This window comes from Pongo pygmaeus, chromosome 3 (assembly GCF_028885625.2).
Source record: "Pongo pygmaeus isolate AG05252 chromosome 3, NHGRI_mPonPyg2-v2.0_pri, whole genome shotgun sequence".
In the NCBI taxonomy this organism is placed as follows: Eukaryota; Metazoa; Chordata; class Mammalia; order Primates; family Hominidae; genus Pongo; species Pongo pygmaeus.
The window spans coordinates 5,480,695-5,507,922 of NC_072376.2; the positions used below are offsets into that span (position 1 = coordinate 5,480,695).

The window sequence follows — 27,228 nt, forward strand, 5'->3', positions numbered from 1 at the left end:
TTAAATTTTTTATGGCAGCATCAATAAGGGGACAGCTAAGTATTAGAGTGAACCAACGCCAGGGGCTCATACCAGCCATAAAAGAAATGACGACGCAGACCCTGTCACTACATGGAAAAACTAGAAACGTATTTTATAAATGATAAAAAGAATATAAAACTGCATTCTGTGTCTCCACCTATATAAATATGTTAGCATCGGAAAAGATGATATAAACAAAGAAAGTAATTGCTCCGATGGGTAGGGATGTGGGTGAACTTTGGTGAGATGACTAATGTCTCTGCAAGCATTTTTAATAAAGGCAAAGAAACATCTGGGTATAGAGACGGTGATGAGAAGGGAACACAGAAAATTAAAATCTGTCAATTTGCTTTGGAGAAAAACTGAATTTAGATCATGTACTGTTCTAGGGACATTTCACATATTTCCTCATTCAGTTCTCACAACTTCCCCTCAGGGGTATCTTATCCCCATTTAACAGACATGGAGACCAAGGCTCTCTGGAGCAGAAGGAAGCCCCCACCACCCTACCCTTGGAGCAGCTGTGAGTGGGTGGTTTGGCCTCTCTGCTGCCACCTGCTTCTGAGGAATCCTGTCTGGAGTCTGTAAGTGGTTTTGGGCCCCATGCCAGGGGGCCAGACACAGTCAGTCCCACCCCACCCCCACCGCACAAGGACTCCAGCAAACGTGAACTATGCCGGCAGCTCCGTCATATAAGTGCAGATCACACCAGGAAAAATCGTTCCCTGTTCAGACGACGCTTCACACAATCTCATTGCCTCCACGTCCAGCCATGCTGAGAGGCTGTAGTGAGGGGAGGGAAGTGGGTACTCTGGAAACTTCTGAGGTAGGCAGCCCCAGGCAGATCCCTCCATGCCAAGGAGGACTGCAGCCCCGCACTTGACGGACATGCTGGAGTTGGGGCAAATCAGGTAACTGAGGGCCTTTGCTGGAAGGAGGAGAAGACTTGACCATCTCCGTCCACTTTGTCACCGAGGAACCCACCCTGAGACCCTCTGCCCAGCAGTGAGGGTGCCCTCCCTGGGCCTGCCCTGTCCAGGAGTGTGGCCCCCAAAACCTGCCTTGGAACATAAATTTTCAAAGAGCAGCAATGAGATTTCACAGGCCCGCGGAGCTTACACTTTTCTGCTCTTGTCTGGAAGCAGTGAACACTGCTGAGCCCAGCACTGGAGGAACGAGACATTTTTAAAGCAATCCCACCAGCACATAAAGCAACGGGGGGCCGTGGCAGGGAACATCTGTCCTCTACACAGGGAAACGATCCATCGTTCACCCCTCATTTTCTGGTGGTGACGACGGAATTAGAGGAGACCAGTGGGTCTGGGAGGTGAATCCACACGGAGAAGAGCTTCTAGGAAAAACATTTTTGCTGGGGAGCGGGTGAGGACCACTCGGAGGACTGTGAGTGTCTTAACCCCTGAGCTTGGCCTCATTAGCAGCACAGATGACCAGGCCCGTGGGCTCCAGGTGATGCCATTCCTTCTACAGCAAAGAAAGAACCCAACTCGAGACACGTTTCAACAACTTCCCAGAGCATCGCAGAAATCCCTCAGTAAGAACCAACAGAATGAATCACCAAACCCCTTAGCTAAAAGCAAAGCCAAAAATGGAAAATAAACCAACTCAAGGTCCCGATCAGCAGGTAGAGGCATCTTTTTATGGATTTCAAATAGAAACATGAATTATTACTTGAGAAACATATGTTGGAAACCAAAATGGTTTCACACCCAGAGAACGTGGAGGTGGTAATCGGTGCATGGAAGAAAGAGAATCTTTTGCAGGAGAAAAGCTTGGAAACCACAGCCCAGAGGCTGGGGACCATCTGTACCCTTCCTGGGTGAATGGCTGTAAATATTGAGGAGGATGATAACCAGAATGGGTTCTCAAATCCTCCTTCTTTCTCATCTCATTTAAAACATCAAAGGGGCAATCTAATGTTCCTGGGCTGAATTCACATTTCACACATAAAAAGATATCCCCCATCGCCAGTGGCTTATTTATTTACCAAGCTCTTTGGCTAAGCCTGGAAGAAAGAAAAACGTCCAAACAATGAGGATAATCAGAGCCTTTGGTGGACTCCAGGAGCTGCGTGTGAATTTCTGAGCACAAGTGAAGGGAAATTGTGCACTGACCTGAATTCACAATGCAAACCCTCCTTCTCCGGGGAGGAAAGAAAGGAAGCGGGGAGAAAAACAGAAAGAAAAGAGAAGGAAGCCAAGATGCTCTCTGAACGGTTGCCTATTCTGCAGTGCACTTTATACCCACTGCCCAAACTGTTAAGCTACTTTCAACTTTTCCTTTATGCATTTTCTAGCCAAAGAAAAGTTGCGAGGCCACCGACTCACAGGGGCTGCCACAACGAGGCATTTGGATCTCGGTCCTCAGCTGAGAGCCTGGGAAGACGGCACGCAGGTGCGTAAGAGAAAGGCCTGCCATCGGGCTGACTTACCGCCACAGAGAACTTTCCAGAACCTTCCCCATGTCTGCGTGGTAGTACTTCGTCAGGATCAAGATCACCTGTGGTGTTAACAGAAAGTAAAAGGCAGAAATCAGTGGGTTCCAAGGTTCTCAAAGAGAGGTACAGTGACACCACTCCCTGCCAGAATTTGGGGTCTCTCTCAGTCAGTATCCCTGGGAGGCTCCGGGCCACCCTGCATGAGAGCTCTTAGACATGGGCTTATTTCTGCTCTGAGGACTTGCTTGTTGCTCTGCAGAATGACTTTGGGAACATCTGAATCCAGTGAAATCCACATAGTAGCTGCCATTTGTTGGAAGTAATTCAAACCCAGCCCTGGACAATCCCAAACTGTGGCAAAGGGAGTGCCAGGGCAGTGGTCCCTGTGTGAGGACGGAGAGCATTTGGCAAGGCTTCTGGAGACGGGGCTCTATCTCCACCAGCGCATTAGAGGATCCCCTGAGCCTGCTGGAAACAGCTGCCGGGGCTGCCACCCAAGACCAGAGCAGATCCCTGTGGTCCGTCTGTCATTACTTGTCCTGGAGTGGTGCCTGGGGAGGCACAGCCAAGATGCTTGGGGGCCCAGGAGTCCTCGGTGGCACACACCCGTTTTTGTTGTTGTTGAGACCATTCATTCATTCATTCATTCATTCATTCATCACACACGGGGCCCCACCTGAACACGCTGTTTGCATTTCAGGCCTGTGCAGAAAATGCAACTATTTATAAAAATGAAAATAAATGTGTTTAGGAGCACCTAACTGTCTTTTGAAACAACTGTGTAAACAACAAAAGGGTGGGGGCTGGGGAATAAGGATGCACCAGCCCTGATGGGAAAAAGATTTTCCCAATTACTGCACCAGCCACTGCGTTTTCATGTACATCAAATTTCATTTCACTCACTGCCAGTCCCTGTTAGCTGTTCCTAACACTCCTGTGGCCAGGGTAGCCCCTGGGAGGTAAGATGGGAACAGCCTTGGGTTTTGGAGCAGCTATTAGCCTCGTTATTTGGGGTCACCACCCTGGTCATCCCCAACGGTCGGGCTCCTCCATGGAAGCAGAGTTCCCTGCGCTGGGTCCTAAGGTGCCATTTCCACAGATGGCAGCTGGGCTGACCTACTATCTTTCTTTCCCTGGTGATTTGAGCAGGGAGGACACGAGGAGGGGCTGTTGCCCGAGATGGGACAGTGTGCATCTTACAGGCAGAGATGATTTAAAAAAGCAAGGCCTTGTCAATCAAGGCCAGATTGGCTATGCCATGCTCAGGAACAAAGCGATTTTCTCTTGTCAGCTCACAGCCTGCCGTCAGAGCCAGGTCCCTCCGAGGAGTGGGGAGCTGACAGGGTGTGGACTTTAACCCATTGATTCATATTTGATATAGTCACGCTGTTCCTAGAGGGGATTTTGTGCAGCCAGAGTGTGGCAGCTGGAAGGGACCTCAAAGTCTGTTTGATCCGGCCCCATCTAGGAGGAAATTCCTGCCCCCTCCCAATCTGATCTTGGAGCAGTGTGAGATCCAGGCTCTGCCCTGGCCTTGAGGGGTGGAGCTTGGCTCTGGAGGGCACCCTGCCTTTCTGCAGACTGCTGGGTTTGGGGCGCACCCTGCTGTGAGGCTGGCTTCACGTCCCCATCACTCCTGTCTGTACATTCCAGCTCTGCCACTGTGGACGGTCACCCAATCACCCAACAAAACTGCTTCCTCCTCCCCCTCCCTCGAGGGGAGAGTCCCCACCAGTCCACCCGCTCATTCCAAACCCCAGCATTTGGGGCCTTTGCACAGGGCGTTCCTCACCCTGGGATGTTCTTCCCCAAATCCCCCAGCCCTATTTCCTCAGTGAATTCCTGCTGAACCTTCAGATCCCAGCCTGACCCACACCACCCCCAGGAAGGCCCCCCACACTGGGCTCAATGCCCCCTCCATACACCCCCCTCCAACCCTGTTGGACCTCCCTGCAACCCCACACAGCTCACAGGGTCTGCTTCCACTGCTGAGGGATAAACCGTTAAGGGTGGGAACCTTGTTTATCTCCCCAGTGCGGGGCAGAGCACCTGCCGTATAACAAGCACTCACACCACTCACTGAAAGAAATACAGGTGACTTTACCCAAAGGAAGGATCATTTATGCAGTGAAGTTGGGCAGAGGCCAGTGCCCCCCTCCCCACCACCACCACACTCCTTCCATCAAGAGGACCCCCTTCCACTCTGTCTTGGGGACAGAATCGCTCTACTGGCTTCAACCGGCCAAGCCGAATGGGACTTTGGGTTCCTGTGGGGTTGCCTTTGCCCAGGGCTGAAACAAGGAGGTCGCCCAGGAAGGGCCAGTGCTGGAGGAGCCAGACAGCAAGGCAGCGCCACCATGCCCTGAGTCTGCAGTCATCAAGGAGAAGGACCCTGATGTGAGGTGAGACCACCCGGGTTCCACGCTTGGCTCTGCACTAGCAGACCCTCAACTTCAACACATCTCAGTTTTCCAGTCTATGATGATGCCACAGTGATGATTAAATATTCAGTAGCAAACGTGAAATGACCCATAAGCCACAGGCGCTGTCGTCATTAAGAATAATGATAGCTAATAACCACTGGTTTCAGCCCTGCCACCGATGAGCCCCGCAGTCACAGCAACCCCTGCCATGCCCCAGGGACCCCGAAGAGGTGCTGCCCCCATGCCCCCAGGAGCCGCATGTTATTATCCCTGTTTTACAGATGAAGACACTAAAGCAGAGAGCGCTTCCATATTTTGCCAAAAACTACACATTCAGCAAGCGGCAGAGCTAGAATTTGATCCCAGGCAATTCGACGTCAAGCTGGGGCTCTTCACTGCCACGCTGAAAGCCTGTGTTTTCAGAAGAAACTTCTATTAAAAGTGGTTTCAAAGAACCAAAACTTACGACATGCCCTTCTGGGGCCCTCAGCTAACAGCTTTGGAGATGAAATATCCCCGGGACAGTTTTTTCAGTGGCTGGTGCGTTAGCCTTGGGGCTCTTTGATCTGGGTGGGAGAAAAATCTGGAATGTGAGTCAGGACCACACAGCAACGGCCGTTGCCAAGGGTCTCCTCCCAACCAGAGGCTGCCTGAGCCCGCAGCCCACAGGGATCTTTCCCAGACAGCCAGGAATGTCCAAGCAACAGACGAGGAAAGAAGAGCTACTGCTGTCCACAAGAGGTCGGCTGCTGCCGCCACTCATCACTTCGAAGGCTCCTCAGGATACATGCGTCACCCCGCGTCTCATCCTCTCGCCTCCTGTCCTCCCGGTCGTGGGGAAGGCAGTGCACGAATCTGTTCCTATTCTCCCAACGCCATGTTACCAAATGGGCCAGGGAGCCAGGGTGCTGGGTTCCAAATCTGTGCCGGCTCAGCCTGTGACAAGCATCGACTCATCCACTCTCTCGCAGCCTGGGAAAGAAAGGGCTCGGCAGGGACAGACCCTGGTCCTGGTAGACCCACATCCACAGCCTGGCCCCCGTGTCCACTGCCTCTGGCTTTATTCCAGGGAAGGGCCTGCTCCCTCTCTGAGAGGGACTGAGGGTACCCTTCCCCAGAAGGAAAAGAACCCTGAAGTCCACGCTCAGTTCCTGGAGAGACCCTAGGCCGGCCATGGAGCCCCACCCCCCGATCACCATAGCCGGCCCCCACCTCCACCACACAAGTCAGTGCCAAGCCCTGTGCTGGGCTTCTGGAGGGTCCTCTGCTCTGCGCTGAGCCGTCCAACTTGCCTGGAGATAAGGGGCCTGGGCTACGTCTCAAAGCTCTGGCAGTGGGAGGGAGCCGAGGCTAACCAGCCTCGGACCCATAATGGCATTAACAGGACTTTCTGCTGCTCTGGGGAACGGGGGCTGGCTCAGAGGAAGTCTCAGCTCCAGGGCTGATGGGCCAGCAGCAAAGTCGTCAGCATCTTCACCTGTGAACAGCATGAACTGGGAGGTCAATGCTGTCTTTACCAGGTGGGCCTGGCAGAGTGGGCACTTCTCAGATGGATTAAAATAAAACAAAGAGGGTGTGATGCAGGGTGGCCAGGCTCGCTGAGCCTCGGTTTCCTCATCTAAGAAATGGTGCTAACTTGGAAATTGCGGGAGGTCCTCCCCATGTCTTTGTGTCCATCCACATAAACTTAGACCAGAAATCAGAACATAGACGCCCGAGGCTCAGCCCCTCCTCCCTGAGTGCCCACTGGCACGTTTCCAAGCCCGCAGAGTTCGCAGTTTCTCCACCTGTCAAATGGAGGAGTTGCTCCCTTCCAAAAACTAGAGCTGATCGATGGCTTCAGAACCCCCAAACATCATGAAATCTGTTCAATTCCAAACAACCTAATAACATGCCCTGGGAGTTTCTAAAAGGCCATTTTCATAAAGTGCTTTACCAAATCCTTTCCCAAATGCAACCAGCATCCACCAGGAACGAGGTCAGCTGTTCCACAATCCGGGGATCAGGTTCACCATTCACCATCCAAGGGAAGTTCGTGGTGCCTCCTCTGAGACCCTGGGCCACTTCCCTCTGCTCTTGTGCAGTGGGGCCTGACTCAGCAGCATGGCAATGGCCCTGGGTACAAGCTCCTTACGGAGAGACGCCCAATAATCCCTTCGGAGAGACGCACACTGAGGTTTTCTGAGCCAGCCTGAACCCTGGCCCTGCATGAGTGCCCAGTTCCCCCAAGCTTCGTCTTTACCAGGTTTGCTCTTCAGGAGCACTCAGCATCACCTCCTTAAATGTGCCCCTCTTAGGACAAGAGGCAAGAAACGTTCTAAGCACCTCCAATTTAGGACACTGAGCCTTCCAAACAGCCAGTGGGAAATGATTGTGAAGCAGCCTTACACATGGTTGCCTTTTGGGGGCTCAAGAATAATTAAAAAGACAGACAGACTCAGGCCCAATTCAGTTGTCAATCAATACACATAAAGCACCAAACACTACTACTAAAAGACTGCAAGAACTTAGTGTTGATTGCAAACTCCAAAATCAACACTCCATTGAAAAAGGGAGAACTTAAGGTCAGTGTCCAAGGCCCCTGAAAGCCCCCAGTGTCACTGAGGTCTCCCTGGCTAAGCTGCACAGCCGTGGGCCTCCTCCTCACAGTGGGGACTGGCCACGCAGCTTCCCGGGAGCTCCTGGAAATGCAGACCCCCAGGCAGCCCCACCCCAGGCCTGCAGAAGCTTCATTTCGTTGCTCACGTTTGAGGGGCTGCCCTGGCAAGGCATTCCCAGGAGGGAGGCCCACACCCCTGCTCACTGTCCTTCAGCCACATCAGGAAGCTGAGGCTCCTCCCGTCCCTCAGCAGCCTGGTTCCCTCTACTCTCACTGCCGCGGATTCTGCTCCAAACACACCCCCTTGGCCACGAGCTCCCGCCTTGACTTTGTCACCCCCCCCCCCAGGCCTTTGCATACTTGGATCGCTGTGCTCTCCCCCTTCTCATTTCTGCACTGCCTCCCTCCTGCTCATTCTCAAGGCCACTGCCTCCTAGAAGCCTTTCCTGACCACTCTGTGTACCCCAGGAGGGGAGGAGCTGTGTCAGCCTCAGACACCTCCACCTCCTGAGCCTCACCAGGGCCGGCACACAGGGAGTGTCTGAATGGTCATTGCTGAGTGAATTCATCAGCAGCAGGCTGACTCAGAAAAGCCAAGACCCACTCCTGGTGAGGCCTTTTCTCACCCCCACCCCATCTGTGTACTCGCCCAGGTGTGGACATGGGCCCTGGAATCTGTAAGAAATCCCATCAGTGGGGCCCATGGGCAGTGGCCCGCCTGAGTCTCAGACTGCCTCGCTGGTACAGGTCACATCACTCAGGCCCAACTCAGACCCTCTTCTGTCCCGGGATCACACAGGATTTGGCCAAATTCACTCCACATCAGTAACTCCACACTCACCAACTGGAGCTATTCTTAAAGAGTTACTGGTCTGGAGACCACCTCACCCTCCAGCCAACATGGACGAAGACCTCCAGCCAGACAAGCTCCGCTGCCAGGGACTGAGGGGAAGAGCACAAGCAGGATAGGCAGGAACAGAATTTGTTCACCAACAAGCCGCTTTCCAAGACCTGCACACACACTGCCCATGGGGGAGAAGGAATGATCCACCCGCAGTGGGGCATGGACAGAACCGCCAAGGTAAGCACAAGCCTGTGTGCCCTTTGGCCTGGAGATCCCACTTCAGAGAAGCTATTCCATCGAGTGCTGTGCATGGGAAATGAGGGATGCCCAAAGACCTTCACCACAACAACCACAACAACCAGAGACCAGAAATAACCCACGTATCCACCAGCAGGGCCTGGGGGGATCGCCGGGGGAGCTCACCACTCAAGGCAGCCCCAGGCACCTGTGTGGATGGGAAGGACGAAAAAGGATGTGTGGGAGCCGATGCAGGGAGATCTCCCATACCCACTCTTACGTTCACAAGCGGGAGAGGTGAAGGCCACTTCAAAATGGCTAAAGGGGTGAGTTCTGTGTTACAGGAATTTTATCTCAAAAACAATCTGTATTCACCTCTGCTCGAAGACACATGGTGACATGCTGGAAGGAAACACAGGAAATGGGATCAGGTGGACACCTGTGGGTGGGGAAGCAGGGAGGGATAACAGCAGGGAGGGATAACAGCAGGGAGACTGGGAGATTTTAACTAGAGACCCTTTAGTAGTCGTGACATTTGGAACCATTTGGCTGTATTACCTATTTCAAAAACATTTTTCAAATAAAATAAAAGAGACTTCTCCTTTCAAAGCCCCCATTTCCCCTCCTCCATCGGGCAGGTCCCAGAATGCAGGTGGCTTTTCTCATCTGGCCAAAACCACCCAGGACCAGTTCTCTGCTGGTTAAGATTCTACCAAGAGCAGCCAGAGGGGATTCAGGCTGAGTCTGTCATTGGGGTTTTGTTTGTCCTCCCAGTCACTGCAGCTGCCCTAGTTAGGAGCAGGAGCCAGGCCAACACGGAGCTGACTTCTGCAGGCTGTCTGCCTGTCTCCCAGCTTCAGATGTGGGGGCATCTGTGCACATGTGTGCGTCTGTGTGCACATATGTGTGTGCATGTGTGCGCGTGCATGTGTGCGTGTATCTCTGTGTAACTGTGTGTGCATGTGTGCATATCTGTATATCTGTACGCATGTGCATGTGTGCACGTGTGCATGTGTATCTCTGTATCTGTATTTGTGTGTGCATGTATCTGTGTATCTGTGTGTGCATGTGTGTATATCTCCGTGTGCCTGTGTGTGCATCTGTATCTGTGTACCTGTATGCGTGCATGTGTACATGTGTCTGTGTATCTGTATGTGTGCACGTGTGTTCATATGTGCATGTGTATCTGCATACCTGTATGTGTGTACATGTGTATCTGTGTGTGCGTGTGTATCTCTGTGTATCTGTGTGTACGTGTGTGCATGTGTGTATATCTCTGTGTGCCTGTATGCATGTGCATGTTTATCTCCATGTACCTGTATGTGTGTGCATGTGTGTACATGTGTGTCTGTGTATCTGTATGGGTGTGCATGTGTGCATGTATGCATGTGTGTATCTCTGTGTACCTGTATGTGTGTGCATGTGTGTGCATGTGTGTGTGCATGTGTGCACGTGTGCATGTGTATCTGTGTACCTGTATATGTGTGCATGTGTGCATGTGTGTGTGCATGTGTGCGTGTGTGCATGTGTATGTGCATGTGTGTGTGCATATGTGTATGTGTGTGCATGTGTGCGTGTGAAGGCAACAGAGCCACTCCAAGGTGTGGCTGCTCCACTTGGCGAACTGGATGTACCAGTCTGGCCACAGCCTCCCTCCCTTCTGGCCTCCAAAACATGAGGAAGATGCTCATTTTCATGCCAATGGGGCTGGTACACATGGCAAAGGGGAAGACTAGATGCTGGTGGAAGCATTCAGTTGGTGCTCAATAAGTGTGCATTTCCTTTCTCCCCCAGCAAGAGCCACTTCAGACATCTGGTTCCAATCGAGGCAGGTGGCCTAGGCTGGCTTGGCAGTGCCCTGCCCCTTCAGGTGGTACTGAACAAGGGTTGGATCAGTGTTATACCCCCAAGGCAGGAGCCTGGGAGCTGGCGTCTGTCCCTCACCACATGTCCCTCACCACTGTGGTGGCTCAAGCTGCCCACCTCTCAGGAGGGTCACCCTCGCCCAGGCCCAGCTTTGCTTCCCAGTGTGGGGCAGGGCGTCAGACCCCATGGAAGAGCAGGGGCCTTCCTCCCGAGTGCAGAGTGGCACTCTTCAAGCCCCACCTGCGCTGGACTCAAACCACATCAGCCTGAGGCCAAGACCAGCCCCCTGGGGAGCTAGGACAGCAGGCTCGGAAGCTCTCTCCAGCCCGCATGAAAGAGGGAACTTCCTGCTGGCCCCTTCCCTTCAACTGTGCTGGCTGGGCTGGCCCATCCTGTGGTCCCTGAGGAAGCCAGCTGGCTCAGTGCTGGGCATCCCCATTGCACCTTCATCCTCTATGAAGAAATCAATTCCATTTCAAAGACATTGATCCTGCATTTATTAACCAGGGAGAGGAATATCATTTCTTTCTACTAAAGACCCCTGAGGGGAGGGGTGGGTATCCCATTAGGCTCAAAAAGCCACAGAAGGTGCTGGCTCTCCAAGGAATGCAGCCTTGCTCAACACTGCTGCCAATGCCGCTGCCCACCCTGCAGACCCTAGGGCTTTGGCTCAGTCCTACCCATACACCCCTGAGTGCCACCCACCCTCGCCCCTGCTCCACAGAGCCCTCCTAGATTCTCCAAGCTTGGGATCCACAAATGCCCGCAGAGCATCCCCGAAGGCTCTCCCTCCAAAGTGGAGCCATCAGAGCTGCAGTGAGCACAGGCCTTTCCCTGTAAGAATCTTCTGCTGAAGCTGAGCCGGCGAGCCTGGTCCTCCACCTGCCTGATTCCTCCTCGAATGCAGTGTCTGGGCTCCCTGCCATCAGGCACCTCTGCAAAAGGCTCTCCTCTTGAATCCTGGCCCTTCTACGTGCCCGTGCCTGCTGTGCACTCCTGGGCAAGCCACTGAGCCTCACAGAGCTGAAGCAAGGATGCAGGGAGCTGGCCGTGCAGTGTGTCCAGAGGGAGCAACCGGTGCAGTGTGAGGGTCAGCCAGGAAGGAGGTGGGAACCCAGAACACACTGTCTCCCAAGAAGGGTCTTGGGTGGAGCCGGACATTCAGCTGGGTTGGGAGATGTCCTCCAGCCCTATGGTGTGGACATGGGTGGTTTGCCTTAAGCTACCTCACTGACACCTGTTACCCAGCGCGGTTGAGGCAGAGACATTTGCAGGGCCCCGTGTACGCACCCTAACCCCGTCTCCTTCCCACAGCCAGCCCCAGCCCCCCGAGGTCTGACCTGCAGTGAGGTGCACTGCGGGCAGGCAGGATGCCTCACCCAAGGTGCCTGGACCAGAAAAGCTGCCACTTCTCATCACCGTCTCATTAAAATAAATGACTTCCTCTGTCCTGAGCCGCATGCTGAGCACTCTATGGATGTTCTCTCTTTTAATCCCCCCACAGGCCTTGTCCCTGGGAACCATGTTGTCCCCATTTGGGGGAAGTTGAGGCACAGAGAGGCCTTACCTGCCCCAAGTCTCGCCACTCACACAAGGAGGGCTGGATGGCAATTTTGGCCTCCGACTCCACCATGCAGCCCTTGGGCCTCCACCAAGGGCCTCTGCAGGGACTGTGGGAGGGAGAAGGCCCTTCATGCACAGGCATTGGACACCTTCACAGGCATGAAACCCAGTGTCTGAAAAAAAGAGAGCTGAGAACAAAGCTAAGAAAGGGCCTCATAAATCAAAATCAGTCAGCAGCAAATAAATGGACGGGCACTGCTGATCTGTGGAAAATTGCATTTTTACATTAAATCTGTTTAAGGGATAATGTGTATTTTAATAGGTGGGTCTTGGTAGACTTTTCCACCTCACCTATCCTTTGAAAATATTACTTACTCTCCATTTCTCACAACCTGATTGAATTTTAATTTCACCCATCACTCCTTTTTAATAGTCACTGTAAGTAAAATTATTAGTGAAATTACAAGCTGCTGTTTTGGTGTTTTGTTTTGTTTTTGTTTTTGTTTTTGTTTTGTCATTGCTGTTCAAAATGTGTTTCTACCTGGAAGGGTTGGCATTTCTCAGGTCTATTTATGGCAATAAAAGGTAATTGAATGAGCTGTGATGTTGTTACTGCTGAGCATCTTTCAACATAAAAAGTGCCCGGGTATCTCCAGGAGGTGGGTGGAAATTGCTGATCCTGTTTTTAAAGCAGAAATCCCTCCCCAGGCTCCAATGCTCTCCCCCTCCCTGCTGGTGCCCAGCCAGACAACCATATGTTCATTACCTCCAAGAATTTCTCTTTAGAAACAACGCTGTCGTGTCTGAACAGAGGTGCCAGGCACAAAGGAAGCGCTGCCTCTTGCAAGGGGAGGAGGGGAGGGTGGAAGAAGTCACTGGCTGCATCCAACTGCAAAGACCCAGATTTGGGCACAGCAGCCCCTGAACAATGTCCCTTGGCCTTAGGGAACCCAAGCAGGCTGTGGCCCTCTAAAGGCCTACCCCTCAGAATTGTCAGGAAGGTAGGGGTTGGAGGTTCTGATGCCAGCTTGGGAAGAAGCCACTCAGAGCCCTCTCGAGCTCCGAGCCGAATTATCTTCTCAAGAAAGCCGCTGGGAGAAGCATCCATGACACAAGGTGCTGTTTTGAAATCCGCCCCTCAGCAGCCCCGCGGGGCATGAGGACTCCATGGGATCGAAGCGCTGGAGTATTCATGGCCTTTTCCTCCATTAAAAAATATCAGAATGTATATTTTATGGCTGTGTTGGTATTTAAAAATAGCATTATCTTCATATTATAGATCAAAACATTTTCCCGACCTAAAAGTTCATTTTTTCTTCTTCTGATTTTAAAGGAAATTAAAGCACGTGTGCGGGTCCCTCGATGTTGTGCGGACCCTGGCACGGAGCCCTGAGCCAGCAGGAGGCGTGGGCCCTGCAGCCGTTTGCACCCACCCTCCCCAGTTCTGGCCCTTCTTCTCTCCCTGGGCTACTGGGCAGCCCCAGCCCTGCCCCCCAGCCCTGCAGACAATCCCCTCCAGCCCCCTCCAGCCCCCGTACGCTGATTCTCAAATGGAAACGGATCATGATGCCCCTCCCCTTACCCAGGGCAGGAGTTTTGTCATTTTCTCCAGGTGTGGACCCTGTTAAGAATTTCGGGAAAGCACTAAACATACAGGCATGTCAGCATCATTTTCCACCCCCTTTCAGGATTTGCAGTCCAGTCTGGGACCCAATCTATGGGGTCAATAAGGCCTTTCTGGCTCCCTGGCAGGGAGGACTGGCAATCAGTTTCAAACTCAACTCGGGGATCTGGTCCAGTCTTGGGGCTGTCTCAGGAGGGGCCTGTTCTCTGCACCTTACAGGGGCATTAACCCTGGGGCAGCCAGAGATGTCACTTGGTAACTCACTGTACAACCAGGGATGTTATATAAATACCAGTGAGGATGACGGCGATGTCACTCCCAGGCTCAAACACGATCAGGGTCTCCCACTGCCCAGAGGCTAAAGTCCAAACCCCATCCCTGCGGTCAAGACCTTTGGAGACCAAGACCCCCATCGCTCCCCGCTCAGCTCCAGGCACCATCAGCTTTGCCCTGCTCTGAGGGCTGGCTCACCCAAAACCCAAGCCAAATTGCCCCCCCACTCCACCAGCGGCACCACTCACCCTTCAAGGTCCTTCTGGAGGCCTTGGAGCCCCTCATGCCTGGGCCTTTCCCTAACGAGGTCCTATCTTTGACCTGACTCCCTTCCTTCCTTGTGTCCCTGGTCCTGTTCACCTGCCTGTTTCCTCTGGAGACTCCACAGGCCTGGCCCAGAGAGGCTAGTGGAACGGAGAGCTTGGTGCCTGGTCATTCTGCTGTCAGCCTGCTCTGCTGGTTGAAGGCTGTGGCCTGTCCCCTCTGCACTGCACCTTCTGGAGCCTAAGGCTCTCTGGCCCTGGTTCCCAGCACCTGGCACGTGGTGGCCTTCAGGCTGCACATGGCCGCAGTCCAGGGTTTGTGCACTGGGGCTGGAATGTCAGTGGGCTGGGTGGGGGCGGGAGTCAGGAATGACCCTGCCCTTCCAGAGGACATCTGGGGAGGCTTGGGATTAGAACAGCCTGCTCTTCTGGGAAATTCTTTCAAAGAGAAGGTTTACATCATTCTGTGAGTAAGAGAGCTGGCTGCCTGAGGGGTTCCTCTTATCCATCCACACCTGCACAGCCACCCTCCCTCCGCCAGGGACACCACACTCACGGGGGACAGCCTTCACCAGGGAGGAAGAGGAAGAGTCTTTGGGAAAGGCTTCCCAAAGTGGGCTTCCTGCAGGGAGGGACCCTTTCAAGGGCAGCCTCCACAGGGCAACCTCTGATGTCAGCTTCAGGGAAGGCTGGCCTCTAACACTGCATGGCTTTGGACACAGCGTGCTCTTCTTCTGGGGAAGCACCCTCCAGCTCTGTGCTCCGCCCTCCAGCTCTGTGCTCCGTGTGTCTCACTGGCAGCCCTGTGCTGGAATGCTCTCAGCTGGACCTGCGAGTCAAATCGGCCATCCCCTCCAAAGAGAGCCAGGAGTCGCTGTCACGTCATCCACCAAACAGCTCAAGAAACCCAATATCTGATCATTCAGGGACTATCTTCAAACATCTGCACCAGAATCGCCCACCAAGAGGATATATCATGAAGCTGTCATTGTTAATTAACCCACTCCTTTCTTTTTTTTTTTTTTTTTTGAGACAGAGTCTCGCTCTGTCACCCAGGCTGGAGTGCAGTGGCACGATCTCGGCTCACTGAAACCTCTGCCTCTCGGGTTCAAGCGATTCTCCTGCCTCAGCCTCCCGAATAGCTGGGACTATAGGCGCCCGCCATCACACCCGGCTAATTTTTGTATTTTTAGTAGAGACGGGGTTTCACCACGTTGGCCAAGCTGGCCTTGATCTCAACGTCGTGATCTGCCCGCCTTGGCCTCCCAAAGTGTTGGGATTACAGGCGTAAGCCACCGCACCTAATTAACCCAATTCTTTAACACAAGTAAGCAAATTTCACATCACAGCCATAAATAGAAAACAAATATTACTTGTCATCCATAGAAGGTAACTACAAAAATAAACAGCAATAGCTTGCCAAAGACAAGCTTGAGGCCTACGGCCCGCCCTGACTTTATTAAGGAGGAACGAGGGGGCTGCCACAGGCAGTCTAGCCACGGGTCAGCAGAGGATGACGGAAACCACGTTGACATCCTTGCCCTGGGCTTTAAAGCCATCAGATGCTCTGCCCCAGCCCCTCCTCAGCAACAGAACTACCTCACTTTGAAAAACACTCAGTTTCTCTTGAATGCAGAATCTCCAACACCACCTTCCTCACCAGTCCCCAGTAATAGCCCAGGAGTCCGGTGATGGGGAGCTCACTGCCTGTCCAATGCAATTCCAACATGGCAGGAAACAGCTGTGAGACTGTTCGCAGGACTCAGCACCTTCAGCTTCTCTATGAAACCACAAAAGCCTGTCCCCTATGAATGCTACTTGTTTAAAGCCAAACACCTCTTGGGGCCCCCAGACAAGCTCCCTATGCTCAGACAGCAGAGATCTCAGAACCAGGCTCCTGTGGAGGCTCCAGGTAAGCCCCAAACCCCAGGCTGGGGCTGAGCACGTCTTTGACAGCAGCACCCCATGGTTTCTGTCTACCCATCTCTGGGCTTTCTGAGGCATAAGCAGCCATAACCCAGGCCATTTTGAAGAAATGGCCATTGTTGAGCAACCTTTGGGGACCCGTGGCTCTTCCAAGCCTGTCCTTAGCCAGGCTCTGGGCATCAGGAAAGCAGAACAGAACTGGCAGACTGGGGATGGGGAGCCAGGGACCAGGAGGAGACAAATCATCACACTCACGCACTGAATGTCTGACAGAAAGTATTTTAAGAAAAGCATTTTAAAAATAGCATTTGGTGATGTCTAAAAAGCAAGTTTCTGCAGCTGCCTTCAGCGTGTTTTCTAGGCATGCCACAGCCTGAAGGAATACAGGCCCTTCACAGAGGTCTTGGTATAAATCTGACAAACAAAGCAACATATTTCCCAGTGAGTCCCTCCCTTGCCTCTGTTTAGAGCACAAATCTAAAAAGCCACAGGGTCGGGAAGGTTCTCCCTCATTTGGGCTATATGGCTTTGGGCAGGTTACCCATCCCTCTGCAATCATACCATCTGCAAAATGGACACCCATAGTATCCACACGTCTATTGTGAAGGGTGTTTAGTGGGGGAACTGATAACACAAGAAACTCATTTGTGAACGGGGAAGGCTCAGCCATACATCACTGTAATGGCAGCAGCCCAGCCAACAGCCTTTCCATGTGCACACCTCATACAATGGGGCGCCCCCACTCCCGAAGGCCCTCCTCACACTTATCTGAATACGCCTCTCGTGCTTCCACCCATCCACCCCAGCTGTGCCTGGTGCGACCTCACAGGCTGTGTTTGTTCCCCAAAGCAGCCCTGCAGATGCCCAATGGTGATCCTGCCCTCCCAAGGCTCAGGATGCCCCAACTCTTGCTGAACCTGCTGCACCCTGGGGAGTCAACCGCAGCACAGGTGCGATTTCTGAAAGGATCCTCCTTTTAAAGGCAGGCCCACATGGAGAGCTGGCCCATACTCAGATGTGCCTCCCTCCAACCTGGCATCCTTAGCCACATCCCAAGCACAGGATCTAGGAGGCAACAGAATCTCACAGTAACCCAGGACATCTGCTTTAGATGTGTGTGATCAGCATGTAAATCACACGGATAAAACAAAGGCCGGGGTATGCATATTACCCGAGAATGAAGGGGCATCTAGGGGGAGGCTGTCTTTTACTGTCCGTCCCACTCAGCCAGGGTCAATTAAAAAGGCCAAGAACAAATCCGTGTCCATGCTGGCCAGTAAGGCAAGAAGAGGAAATGTGGTCTTTCCTGTCATTCACGGTCTCAGAATGGGCCCGGACCTGGCGGGGGCAGACCTGGGATAATTCTCAGCTGCCCACAGTGGTCTGAGGGAGGTGGGCAGGGGTGGAGATGGGGAGCAATGCCTCAGGGATGCCACATGCAAAGCCTGGCACACAGGTGTTCTGGTAGCAGTGTGGGAGGGAGGAACCTGATATGGTTGGGCTCTGTGTCCCCACCTAAATCTCACCTTGAATTGCAATAATCCCCATGTGTCAAGGGCGGGACCAGGCGGAGATAATTGAATCACGGGGGTGGATTCCCCCATGCCATTCTCGTGATAGGTGATAACGAGTAAGTTCCCATGAGATCTGATGGTTTTATAAGGGGCTTCCCCCTTCGCTTCACACTTCTCTCTCCTGATGCCATGTGAAGAAGGACGTGTTTGCTTCCCCTTCCGCCAGGATTATAAGTTTCCTGAGGCCTCCCCAGCCATGTGGAACTGTATCATCCCTCTTTTCTTTATAAATTACCCAGTCTCAGGTATTTCTTCATAGCAGCGTGAGAACAGACTAATACAGAACCCCATAAAGGTGCCTTAAATTATCTGAATGGACCCCTCCAATGATACACATTAGCCTAAAGAGAAGCAATAGAGTCAATTTCAACAGAGATGTTAGTCTCACCCAAGGTTACTTTCAGAGACCAAATTCATTTCATTTTCACGGCCATGAAGAGTCACAAGCCCATCCACCCCATTTGTATTTGATATAAATATGCCTGTAACAAATAAACGCAGCTTTACCTTCTCCATGTAGTTCAGCTAGTCTAATTATAACTAAAAGCAGAGGAAAAATCCATATATCCCTCTTCATGAAAATCGGGGTATATTGTGACTTATTTGGAGAGAAGAAAATCATTGAAGGGTTAAGTTTCTGGACACAAAAAACAAGATCTTCATTTCTGAAATCTAATTTAAAAGATCTCCCCAGGGTGAACTCGATGTATCTTCCACGGAAGGACGAGGACGGGAACGATTCTGCTGGGACCCAAACATATGGCTGAATTCTGCCTTAAGTATATCAAATAGAAGGCTCCCTTCACTGGCGCGACTTGTTATAAAACAGACCTGTCAAATCAGGCTCCCCATGTAAACTTCCTGAGCTGACTGAGCTAAATCACATGCCTGGCATTTCATTACCAGCTGTGGCGGAGGGCATTCTGCCATCCCGGGTGAAGGAGAGCCCTGTCGCCATCACATCAGGGCTAAAAACAGAGCCATCTCCATCAACTTGACAAAGACAAAAAACTTGAATTAAGAGCCCTGTCTAAAATTAACAGTGATTGAAAGTTAATGATGGAACAAATTTGGCAGAACTATTTAAACATGCATCAGGATGTGGTCTCGGCTTTCAGAGAGGAAGCTGAAGTGATGAATGTCTGTTGAGCGCCTGCTGGGAGCGTGGCATGTGGCTTCATACGGTGTTCCCTTCCACCAGAATCAGACCCTTGGCAGAAGGTCCGATCTGTCCTCCCTGTCACAGCCCCAGTTCTGGGACTGGGCAAACATATCTGCTGGTCAACATTCGAAACTGTATCTATGTGCTCGTCAGCAGCATTTGTCTATAACAAGCCAGAAACAACCCCTACTGGGGAATGGTTCCATAAACCATAGCATAACCACTTCATTCAATCAACGATACAAATCAGGAGGAAAAAAAAAGACAAACAATGATCTGAGAAAATACCCATGGTACAATGTGACATGAACAAATATTTGAAATTACAGACACAACGTGTCCTCCCTATACTTCCACACGCATACAGAAAACACGTGCTTATATGTCTGTTTCCTCCATGAGACTATAAACTCTTTGCAGGCACAAACCACTTTCACAGCCCGAATCCTAGTGCAGAGCTGGTCTTCAGGCTGCATGTGACTGCAGGCCAGGGTTTGTGCACTGGGGCTGGAATGTCCATGGGCTGGGTGGGGGTGGGGTTCAGGAATGACCCTGCCGCTTCCAGAGGACAACTGGGGAGGCTTGAGATTAGAAGTGCCTGCTGTTTTGGGAAATTCTGCTCACTAGATGAGCAGCGAATACTTGTTTAACTCCATTGGAGTGTTGGTCATGATCCCTTCTTTGTAAGTCTTAAAAAGTTTATTCAGGCATACTTACGTATAAACCCACAAAGACACGCATATGGACACGCAGACACGTGCAGAAAATGAACCAGAAAAAAATATGCCTGAGTGAGAAAATAATGACCTCTGGGTATTAGTGAATTGGTTTTGTTTGTTTTTATTTTTGTTTTGAGACGGTCTTGCTCTGTCCCCCAGGCTGGAGTACAGTGGTGCGATCTCGGCTCACTGCAACCTCCACCTCCCGGGTTCAAGCGATTCTCCTGCCTCAGCCTCCAGAGTAGCTGGGATTATAGGCTCCCACCACCACATCTGGCTAATTTTTGTATTTTTAGTAGAGACGGGGTTTCACCATGTTGGCCAGGCTGGTCTCAAAGTCCTGACTTCAAATGATCCACCAGCCTTGGCTTCCCAAAGTGCTGGGATTACAGGCATGAGCCACCATGCCCAGCCATTTTTCTTTTTTTTTTACTCTTGGCATATTTTCCAGCTTTTCTATAATAAGCATGCTTTATATTTACAACTGGGGAAAAATTGTACTACAAAACAGATCCTGTTTGTTCCCATTGCACACAGATGCAGAGTCCTGCCCAGGCAGGCTTCAGCGTGATCGGAGATGCAGAGGTCAATTGTCACCAACTGCACTCCTACCATGTGCCAAGAACTGCTTCCAGACCTGCCTGCATTTGATTCTCACAGTCATCTGGCTTATGTGTTTGCATCACAAGCATTTACCTAGAACTTTCTAAGCTATAAGCATTCACCTCATTTAATCTCCATAACAACCTCTGATTAGGTATTATTATCCTCATTTGCCGCTGAGGCCCAGAGAGGCAAGTAACCTGCGCACGAATAACAAGAGGCCGATGGTAGGGAAAGTGACTTGAATGAGATAGAGGAAGAAGCCACGTCCATTCGACACAAACCCGAGACATTTGTCCTTGTCTACTCCTCTGTGGACACACAGTGCCGACAGCCAATAATCCTCACAGTCACTTCTAATAGGCTTTGGGGTGGATGTGTATTGCAGTATTGCACACGCATTTTTGTTTTGGTTTCTCTTTTTTAACTGTTTTCAGCTGCTATTACCAGTGACACAAAGCTGCCTCAGGCTGGTTCTGGACAGCCAAGCCTGAACTCAGATGTTCCTCCACGCAATCGAGGAAGTGCAGTTTGGCATCTCACTCATGCACACGAGCATGGCTCCCAGGACTGGACGTGCGTGAGAAAAGGCTTCTCACTGGCTGGCCCCAGCCATACCAGATCTTGCTTCAGAAATCCCACCACGGTATCCTGCTGATGGCCCTGCAGTGCTGCAAGGCCCGGGGAACTGAGATCTCTCACCCAACATGGGACGTAGCATGAGTGTTTCCATGCCCAGAGACAGAGGCGCATGGAACTGCCTTGATGATTCTAGAATTTCCATTTATCATCTGAATGAGACACTGATATAAATGTCCAACACCCTTATTCAATGATTCTGTATCCCCATGCCTGACTCAAGGGACTAGGAAAGGACACAGAGGTTGTCAGAGGCAGCCTTTCCCTTTGATCAGAGTGGGGAGTTCCACTTCATGGGGATGACCCAGACAGGGTGTTGCAGGGGAAAGTCCCAGAAGCCAGAGTTAGACAAGGCAGCCTCAAAGTCCCTTTCTCCTCAAATCACCATGACTTACCCTGCACATTCCACTCCCTCGTCACTATGCCAGGGACCCCAGTGACCAATGGATTTGCTCAGACATTGCCCTCTGAGGATACAAATGTCAATTTGCCTGGAACAAAATCCCAACCCCAACAGCAAAGTGTCCACTGTAAAGGTGAGCTCCAGCCCAGCTCCAGGCCTTGCCCACAAGCCCATGCAGACTACACACCCAGCACGGGGCCACCTGCAGCAAAAAAGCCTCCCCTCACCTGCAGAGTACCCAGGCAGAGGGGCTGGAAGGAGCACCAGATGGCTGCAGGGCCAGGTGATGCTGTGGGACTCTAAGCCTAAGCCTGCCAGGGAGGTGACCTAGACACTGTATGAGCCACCTCTGAATAGTTCCTGCAAATGTGTGGGCTGTTCAGCGATCGGGGATCCCAGCTCTTGGTGGTTACTGAGAAAGCAACCTTGGCTTCGCGAAGGACGGGGCAGGGCACAGACAAAGGTGAATTTGGCCAGATGGTGTGAATCAAGTAAAAGTGGGCAGGCCAAGCCACTGCACCTGGAAAAGCAACATGCAGACGATGTCTGAGGAACGTCCCAGGGCTGCTGCCACTGCTGCCAGCGTGGCACCTGATTTTCATTGCAACGGGAGAAATCCACCTTGCTCATGAAGTAAGCGTGCCACTTTCAGACCCGGGCTGGTACGAGCTCAGCTTTGCACTGCCCTTCTCCCTCTCTCACATGGGGGAGGAGCATTTCCCCACCACAAGCCTTGCTGGGCCAACTCAGTCCCTCTCCCAATAAATTCTCCCACATCTCTTTCCAATACTTTAGTCATTATAGTGGTTCCCACAAATGGTGCTGATCAATTGAACGTCTCTCTGCAAAAAAAAAAAAAAAAAAGAAAGAAAGAATGAATCTCAATCCTAACCTTGCACCACAGACAAAAATCAACTTGAAAGGGATCCTAGACCTAAATGTAGACTCTGAAACTGTAAAACTTCTAGAAGAAAACAAGGGGGGAAAAAATCTTTGTGCCTTTGGATTAGTCAAAGATTCTTAGATAAGGCATAAAAGCAGGAATCATAAAAAATATTAATCTATAGATAAATGGAATTCATCAACATTTAAAACTGAAGTTCTATGGATGCTAAGAAATGGAAAAGCCACAGACTGGGAGGACATTTTTGCAAAGTACACATCCGGCAATGGATCTGCAGTCAGAATATATAAAGGGGCCAGGCGTGGTGGCTCACACCTGTAATCCCAGCACTTTGGGAGGCCGAGGCAGGCGGATCACCTGAGGTCAGGAGTTGGCAACCAGCCTGGCCAACATGGTGAAGCCCCATCTCTACTAAAAATACAAAAATTAGTTGGACATGGTGGTGTGTGCCTGTAATCCCAGCTACTCGGGAGGCTGAGGCAGGAGAACCGCTTGAACTCGGGAGGTGGAGGTTGCAGTAAACAGAGATCATGACAATGCATTCCAGCATTCCAGGGTGACAGAGCAAGACCCCATCTCAAAAAAAAAAAAAAAAAAGTATATATATATATATATATATGTATATATAAAGGGTTCTCACAATTCAATACAACAAAGACAAACAACGTACTATAAAATGACCCCCAAATTTGAACATTTGCTTTACCAAAGAAAACAGATGGGTGGCAAATAAGCACATGAAAAGATGCTCAATATCATTTCTTATTAGGGAAATGCAAATTAAATCCCAATGCAATATCACTACATACTTACTAGAACGACTAAAATTTAGAAGTTGACAAAAGTACTGAAGAGGACGTGGAGCAACCGGAACTCTCGTACCTTGGTGTTGGGAATGCAAAAGGACACAGCTTCTTTGGAAACAACTTGGCAGTCTCTTATAAAGTTAAACATACATTTATCACATCCAGCCATGTCATAGCTACATATTTAAGAGCAATGAAGCATACATCCACACCAAGACCTGCACACAAACATTCAGAGCACTTTATGCATGATAGGGGGGAAAAAAAAAAACAGAAACCACCAAGATGTCCCGCAGCTGGTGACAGATCAGCAAACTGTGCCTCATTCACACGATGGAAGACTGCGTTGCACCAAAGAGGCACGAACTCCTGACGTCACGAACAGACATGCCAGCACCAACAAATCGCAACAGGACTGCGGGAGTGAAAGCAGCCAGGCCCGGAAGGTCACAGATGCTGTGTGATTCCATGTATACAGCCCTCCGGACAGGCGGAAAACAGACTCAGGGGCTCCAGGGCTTGGGATGGGGGCGTTGACCACAAAGGGCACAGGGGAACTTCTGGGGGGTGAGGGAAATGTTCTTTATCTCAACTGTGGTGCTGCGTCCATGAGCGTATGCATTTATCGAAACCTACTGAGAAATACGCTTTAAACAGTGAATTTCAGGCTGGGCGCAGTGGCTCACGCCTGTAATTCCAGCCCTTTGAGAGGCCCAGGCGGGTGGATCACCTGAGGTCGGGAGTTCCAGACTAGCCTGGCCAACATGGTGAAACCCCGTCTCTACTAAAAATACAAAAAATTAGCCGGGTGTGGTAGCAGGCACCTGTAATCCCAGCTACTTGGGAGGCTGAGGCAGGAGAATCGCTTAAACTCAGGGGGCAGAGGTTGCAGTGAGCTGAGATCCCGCCACTGCACTCCAGCCTGGGTGACAAGAGTGAAACTCTGTCTCAAACAAACAAACAAAAAAAAAGTGAATTTTACTACATGTAATTTATACCTCAATAAACCTAGCTTTAAAGAAAACTTAATCATTATTACTGCATTCAGCCACTGACTTACAAACATCCAACTTATAAACACCAGATTCACATTCCTTATCCACGCACCTTCTGGTTTCTGGGGTGCCCAGATCCAAAGCCAACTGACCCATCCCAGCAAGGGCCGCAATGAAAGGAACCCATGTCCTGCCTGTTTCTAGACTGAATATCCCAAGACCCCCTTGTTCACCCTGTCCACGCAAGTCACCCATACCGCACTCGTCCTTTCCTCTCCACTTTGCCCAGCTACCAGGATGGGCATCTTCCCTCACTCCCTCACCAGCCCCACGAGCTTCCTGCCAAAGCCAACACAGCCTTTCTAGAGGTCACCAGCATGTGGGCGTCCTCTTTCTCTCAGCTGTGGCCATCACAGCTGATGGAAACCAAGGCTCGAAGTGAAATCCAACACAGCACCTCCATCAGAGTCCTGGGCATGCAGCTACTGAGGGACCCACAGCGAGCTGACACCAAAGCTCACTCGCCTCTACATGGCTCCCAGGGTCAATGTGTAGGTGGCTATGCAGCAGCTCAGTTCATCCACAAGTAATTAAAACCTACAGCTCCAGAACCCACGTGTACCACAGGGAATTCCAGATCACAATGCAGTCATGTCACAGTGTGCTGGCTCCTCTGTGGACACAGCAATCCTTGGGCTCCAGGAAAAAGAAATAACCTAGGCTCTGACTCATTCATTTTTTTCTGTGTCAGATAATAAGAGTGTCCTACCAACGCAACGAAATGTGGAAGCAGAGCAAGGTGGCGTATGAGCCCTAAGTATGAAATAACGAATTTATAATCCCTCTGAAGAGCATTCGGAATGGGAAATGGACATTGCCATGGAAACCAGGGGAGTGCAGCAAGGTTCTCAAGAAGGGCCCGGCAGAGTCACTTCAGATGTGCTCCAGGTTGGAAGCGGAGACTGATCCACCACCACACAGGGCACAGGCAGCTGCAGGACGGGCCCAATGCTCTCAGACCTGCAGCGGGTACACACGTGGGCATGATCCCCATAGACTTTCGCAGGAATGCAGCAGGTTGAGGGGGACACCTGCGCCCACGTTTCCACCTCTGGACAAACATCCTGTGCCCCAACTCTCCACGTGAAGTGCTCCCCCCACTCAAAAGAGACCTGGTCCCGATGTGGCACTGAAGAGACCTCAGCTCTGCCGTCCAGGGGCCCTGAGAGCTGGGGTGAGAGGCAAGATCGCATCCCGCGCTGTGGGGCCTAGCAGGGACCCACATTAGACTGGGGTCCAGGGCAGGCTCCTAGACAGTGGGACCCCACAGGCAAGTCTTCAAGAATCAGCAGCAGCTGCCTAGGGGATTGGGGGGACGTGCTAGGCAGGCAGCCGGGGATAAAAGAGCAAAGCAAAAGCCGGTAAGAACGGAAGCCACAGGCCCCTGTGTGCAAAGGCGGGGACGAGCCAGAGAGGACCAGTAAAGGGGGCCCAGTCCCTCCACCCAGAGGAACGTCACACAGGACCAAGGCACAGGAGGGCGTTGTCAGGGCCGTGGAGCCTCGTGGGGACACCAGCTTGGGACGGCACCCTGTCACCGGCAGGAAGGGGCCGCGCCAGAGGAAGAGTCCCACAAGGATGATGGGCAACATTATTTCTCTGTGGAAGATGATTCAGCGTGTTGATGTGTAATTTTTCAATAAAATATTAGTCAGCCAAGCTGCCAAGGACCTTATTTTTAAATAAAGTCTTAGTTGAGTTGTTAATTCTCTACTCAGCTTTGCTGCAACTAATTATGAAGAACTATAATGATGACGATCCCAGATGGACCAGGCTGTCCTCTGAATACAAACTTCTCTCCTCCTGTTCCTGCTCCTCTGCAGAGCAGAGCTGCACGCTCAGAGCAGGTAGCCTGGGGGCCCAGAGCTCCTCTGCCTCTGTCCCTGCCCAGGCTCAGACAACCAAACAGAAGGAAAGTCCTGAGCGGCTCTCAGCCCTTTTGGTGCTGTGAGCAGAGCCTGGGCTGGAGGTCAGGGAGCCCAAGTGCCCTGCTCAGCCTGGTGGTTATGCCCTCTCTGGGCACAGTCTCCCCCAGGAAGAGCCCAGGGATTGAGCAAAAAAAAAAAAAAAAGCCTCTCCTGGGTCCCCTGCACACACTCCACCCAAGAGCAGAGCTGCAAACAGCTAAGCTGGGGGGGCACTGAGGCCATTCCTACATGATCCCAGCACTCACGTGGCTGCTGCTTATCTCTGTTTTATCGAGGAGGAAACTGAGGCTCAGAGAGGGAGAGTAACTTACCCAAGGTCACCCAGCTCCTATTTCCTGCCTTCCAGAAGGGAAGGGGGCAGGAACGTGGGGAGGGGGAGCTGGAGGAGACAATGTGTGCAAAAACTCCGGAAGTGTGTGAGAGCTGATGTGTGTGAGCATCGGGGTAGGGAGGCTGCCCTGCCACGTGCCCATGGTGGGGAGGCTGAAGATGCGCTGATGAAATCCACGGGTGGATCTGCTCCACGGGGAGGGAGAACCTGCAAAGCCAACCAGAGGCATGTGGGAGGGGCTGGCCAGGACCTCCAGGACTAATGCACTGGGAGAGCACTCAGCAAAGCTGGGGCCAGGCCACTCCCCGAGTCCTGCTGTGTCAGCTTCGCAGTCTGAGCACTCCAAACCGAACTCTCTATCTCAGAAATTCCAAACAGGGTCTCCGGGGCAGACACGCCCCCAAGTCAAGCCTCTGGAGCCTGTGTGGCTTAGCAAACAAATACAGCAATCTCTGCGCCTCAGTTTCCTCATCCGTGCAATGGGGCTGCTGCAGGGAATTGATATATACTTAGGAGAGACCAGCTCATAGGGGGTACTTACTTGTATTCATCCATTTTCATGCTGCTAATAAAGACATACCCGAGACTGAGCAATTTATAAAAGAAAGAGGTTTTTGGTGTTTCGTTTTGGTTTGGTTTGGTTTTCAGACAGAGTCTGGCTCTGTTGCCCAGCCTGGAGTGCAGCAGCATGATCTTGGATCACTGCAACCTCCACCTCCCAGGTTCAAGCAATTCTCCTGCCACAGCTTCCCGACTAGCCGGGATTACAGGTGCCCGCCACCACTTCCGGCTAATTTTCTTTTGTATTTTTTAGTGGAGACAGGGTTTCACCGCGTTGGCCAGGCTGGTCTTGAACTCCTGACCTCAGGTGATCCACCCGCCTCAGCCTCCCAAAGTACTGAGATTACAGGTGTGAGCCACCACACCAGCCTAAGAAAGAGGTTTAATGGACTCACAGTTCCACGTGGCTGGGGAGGCCTCACCATGGTGGCAGAAAGCTCACATGATGC

The 27,228-nt window shown here is 51.6% G+C and overlaps 1 protein-coding gene across 4 annotated transcripts in view; it reads right to left on the reverse strand.

Annotated features, from left to right (window-relative positions):
• SORCS2 (sortilin related VPS10 domain containing receptor 2) overlaps nucleotides 1-27,228 on the reverse strand; it is a 548,409-nt gene that overhangs the window by 346,442 nt on the left and 174,739 nt on the right. For all 4 annotated transcript variants that reach the window (XM_054485673.2, XM_054485672.2, XM_063663495.1 and 1 more), the window contains exon 2: nucleotides 2,471-2,538. In XM_054485673.2, the coding sequence (XP_054341648.1) occupies nucleotides 2,471-2,538 (68 nt within the window). The remainder of the gene's footprint in view (nucleotides 1-2,470; nucleotides 2,539-27,228) is intronic.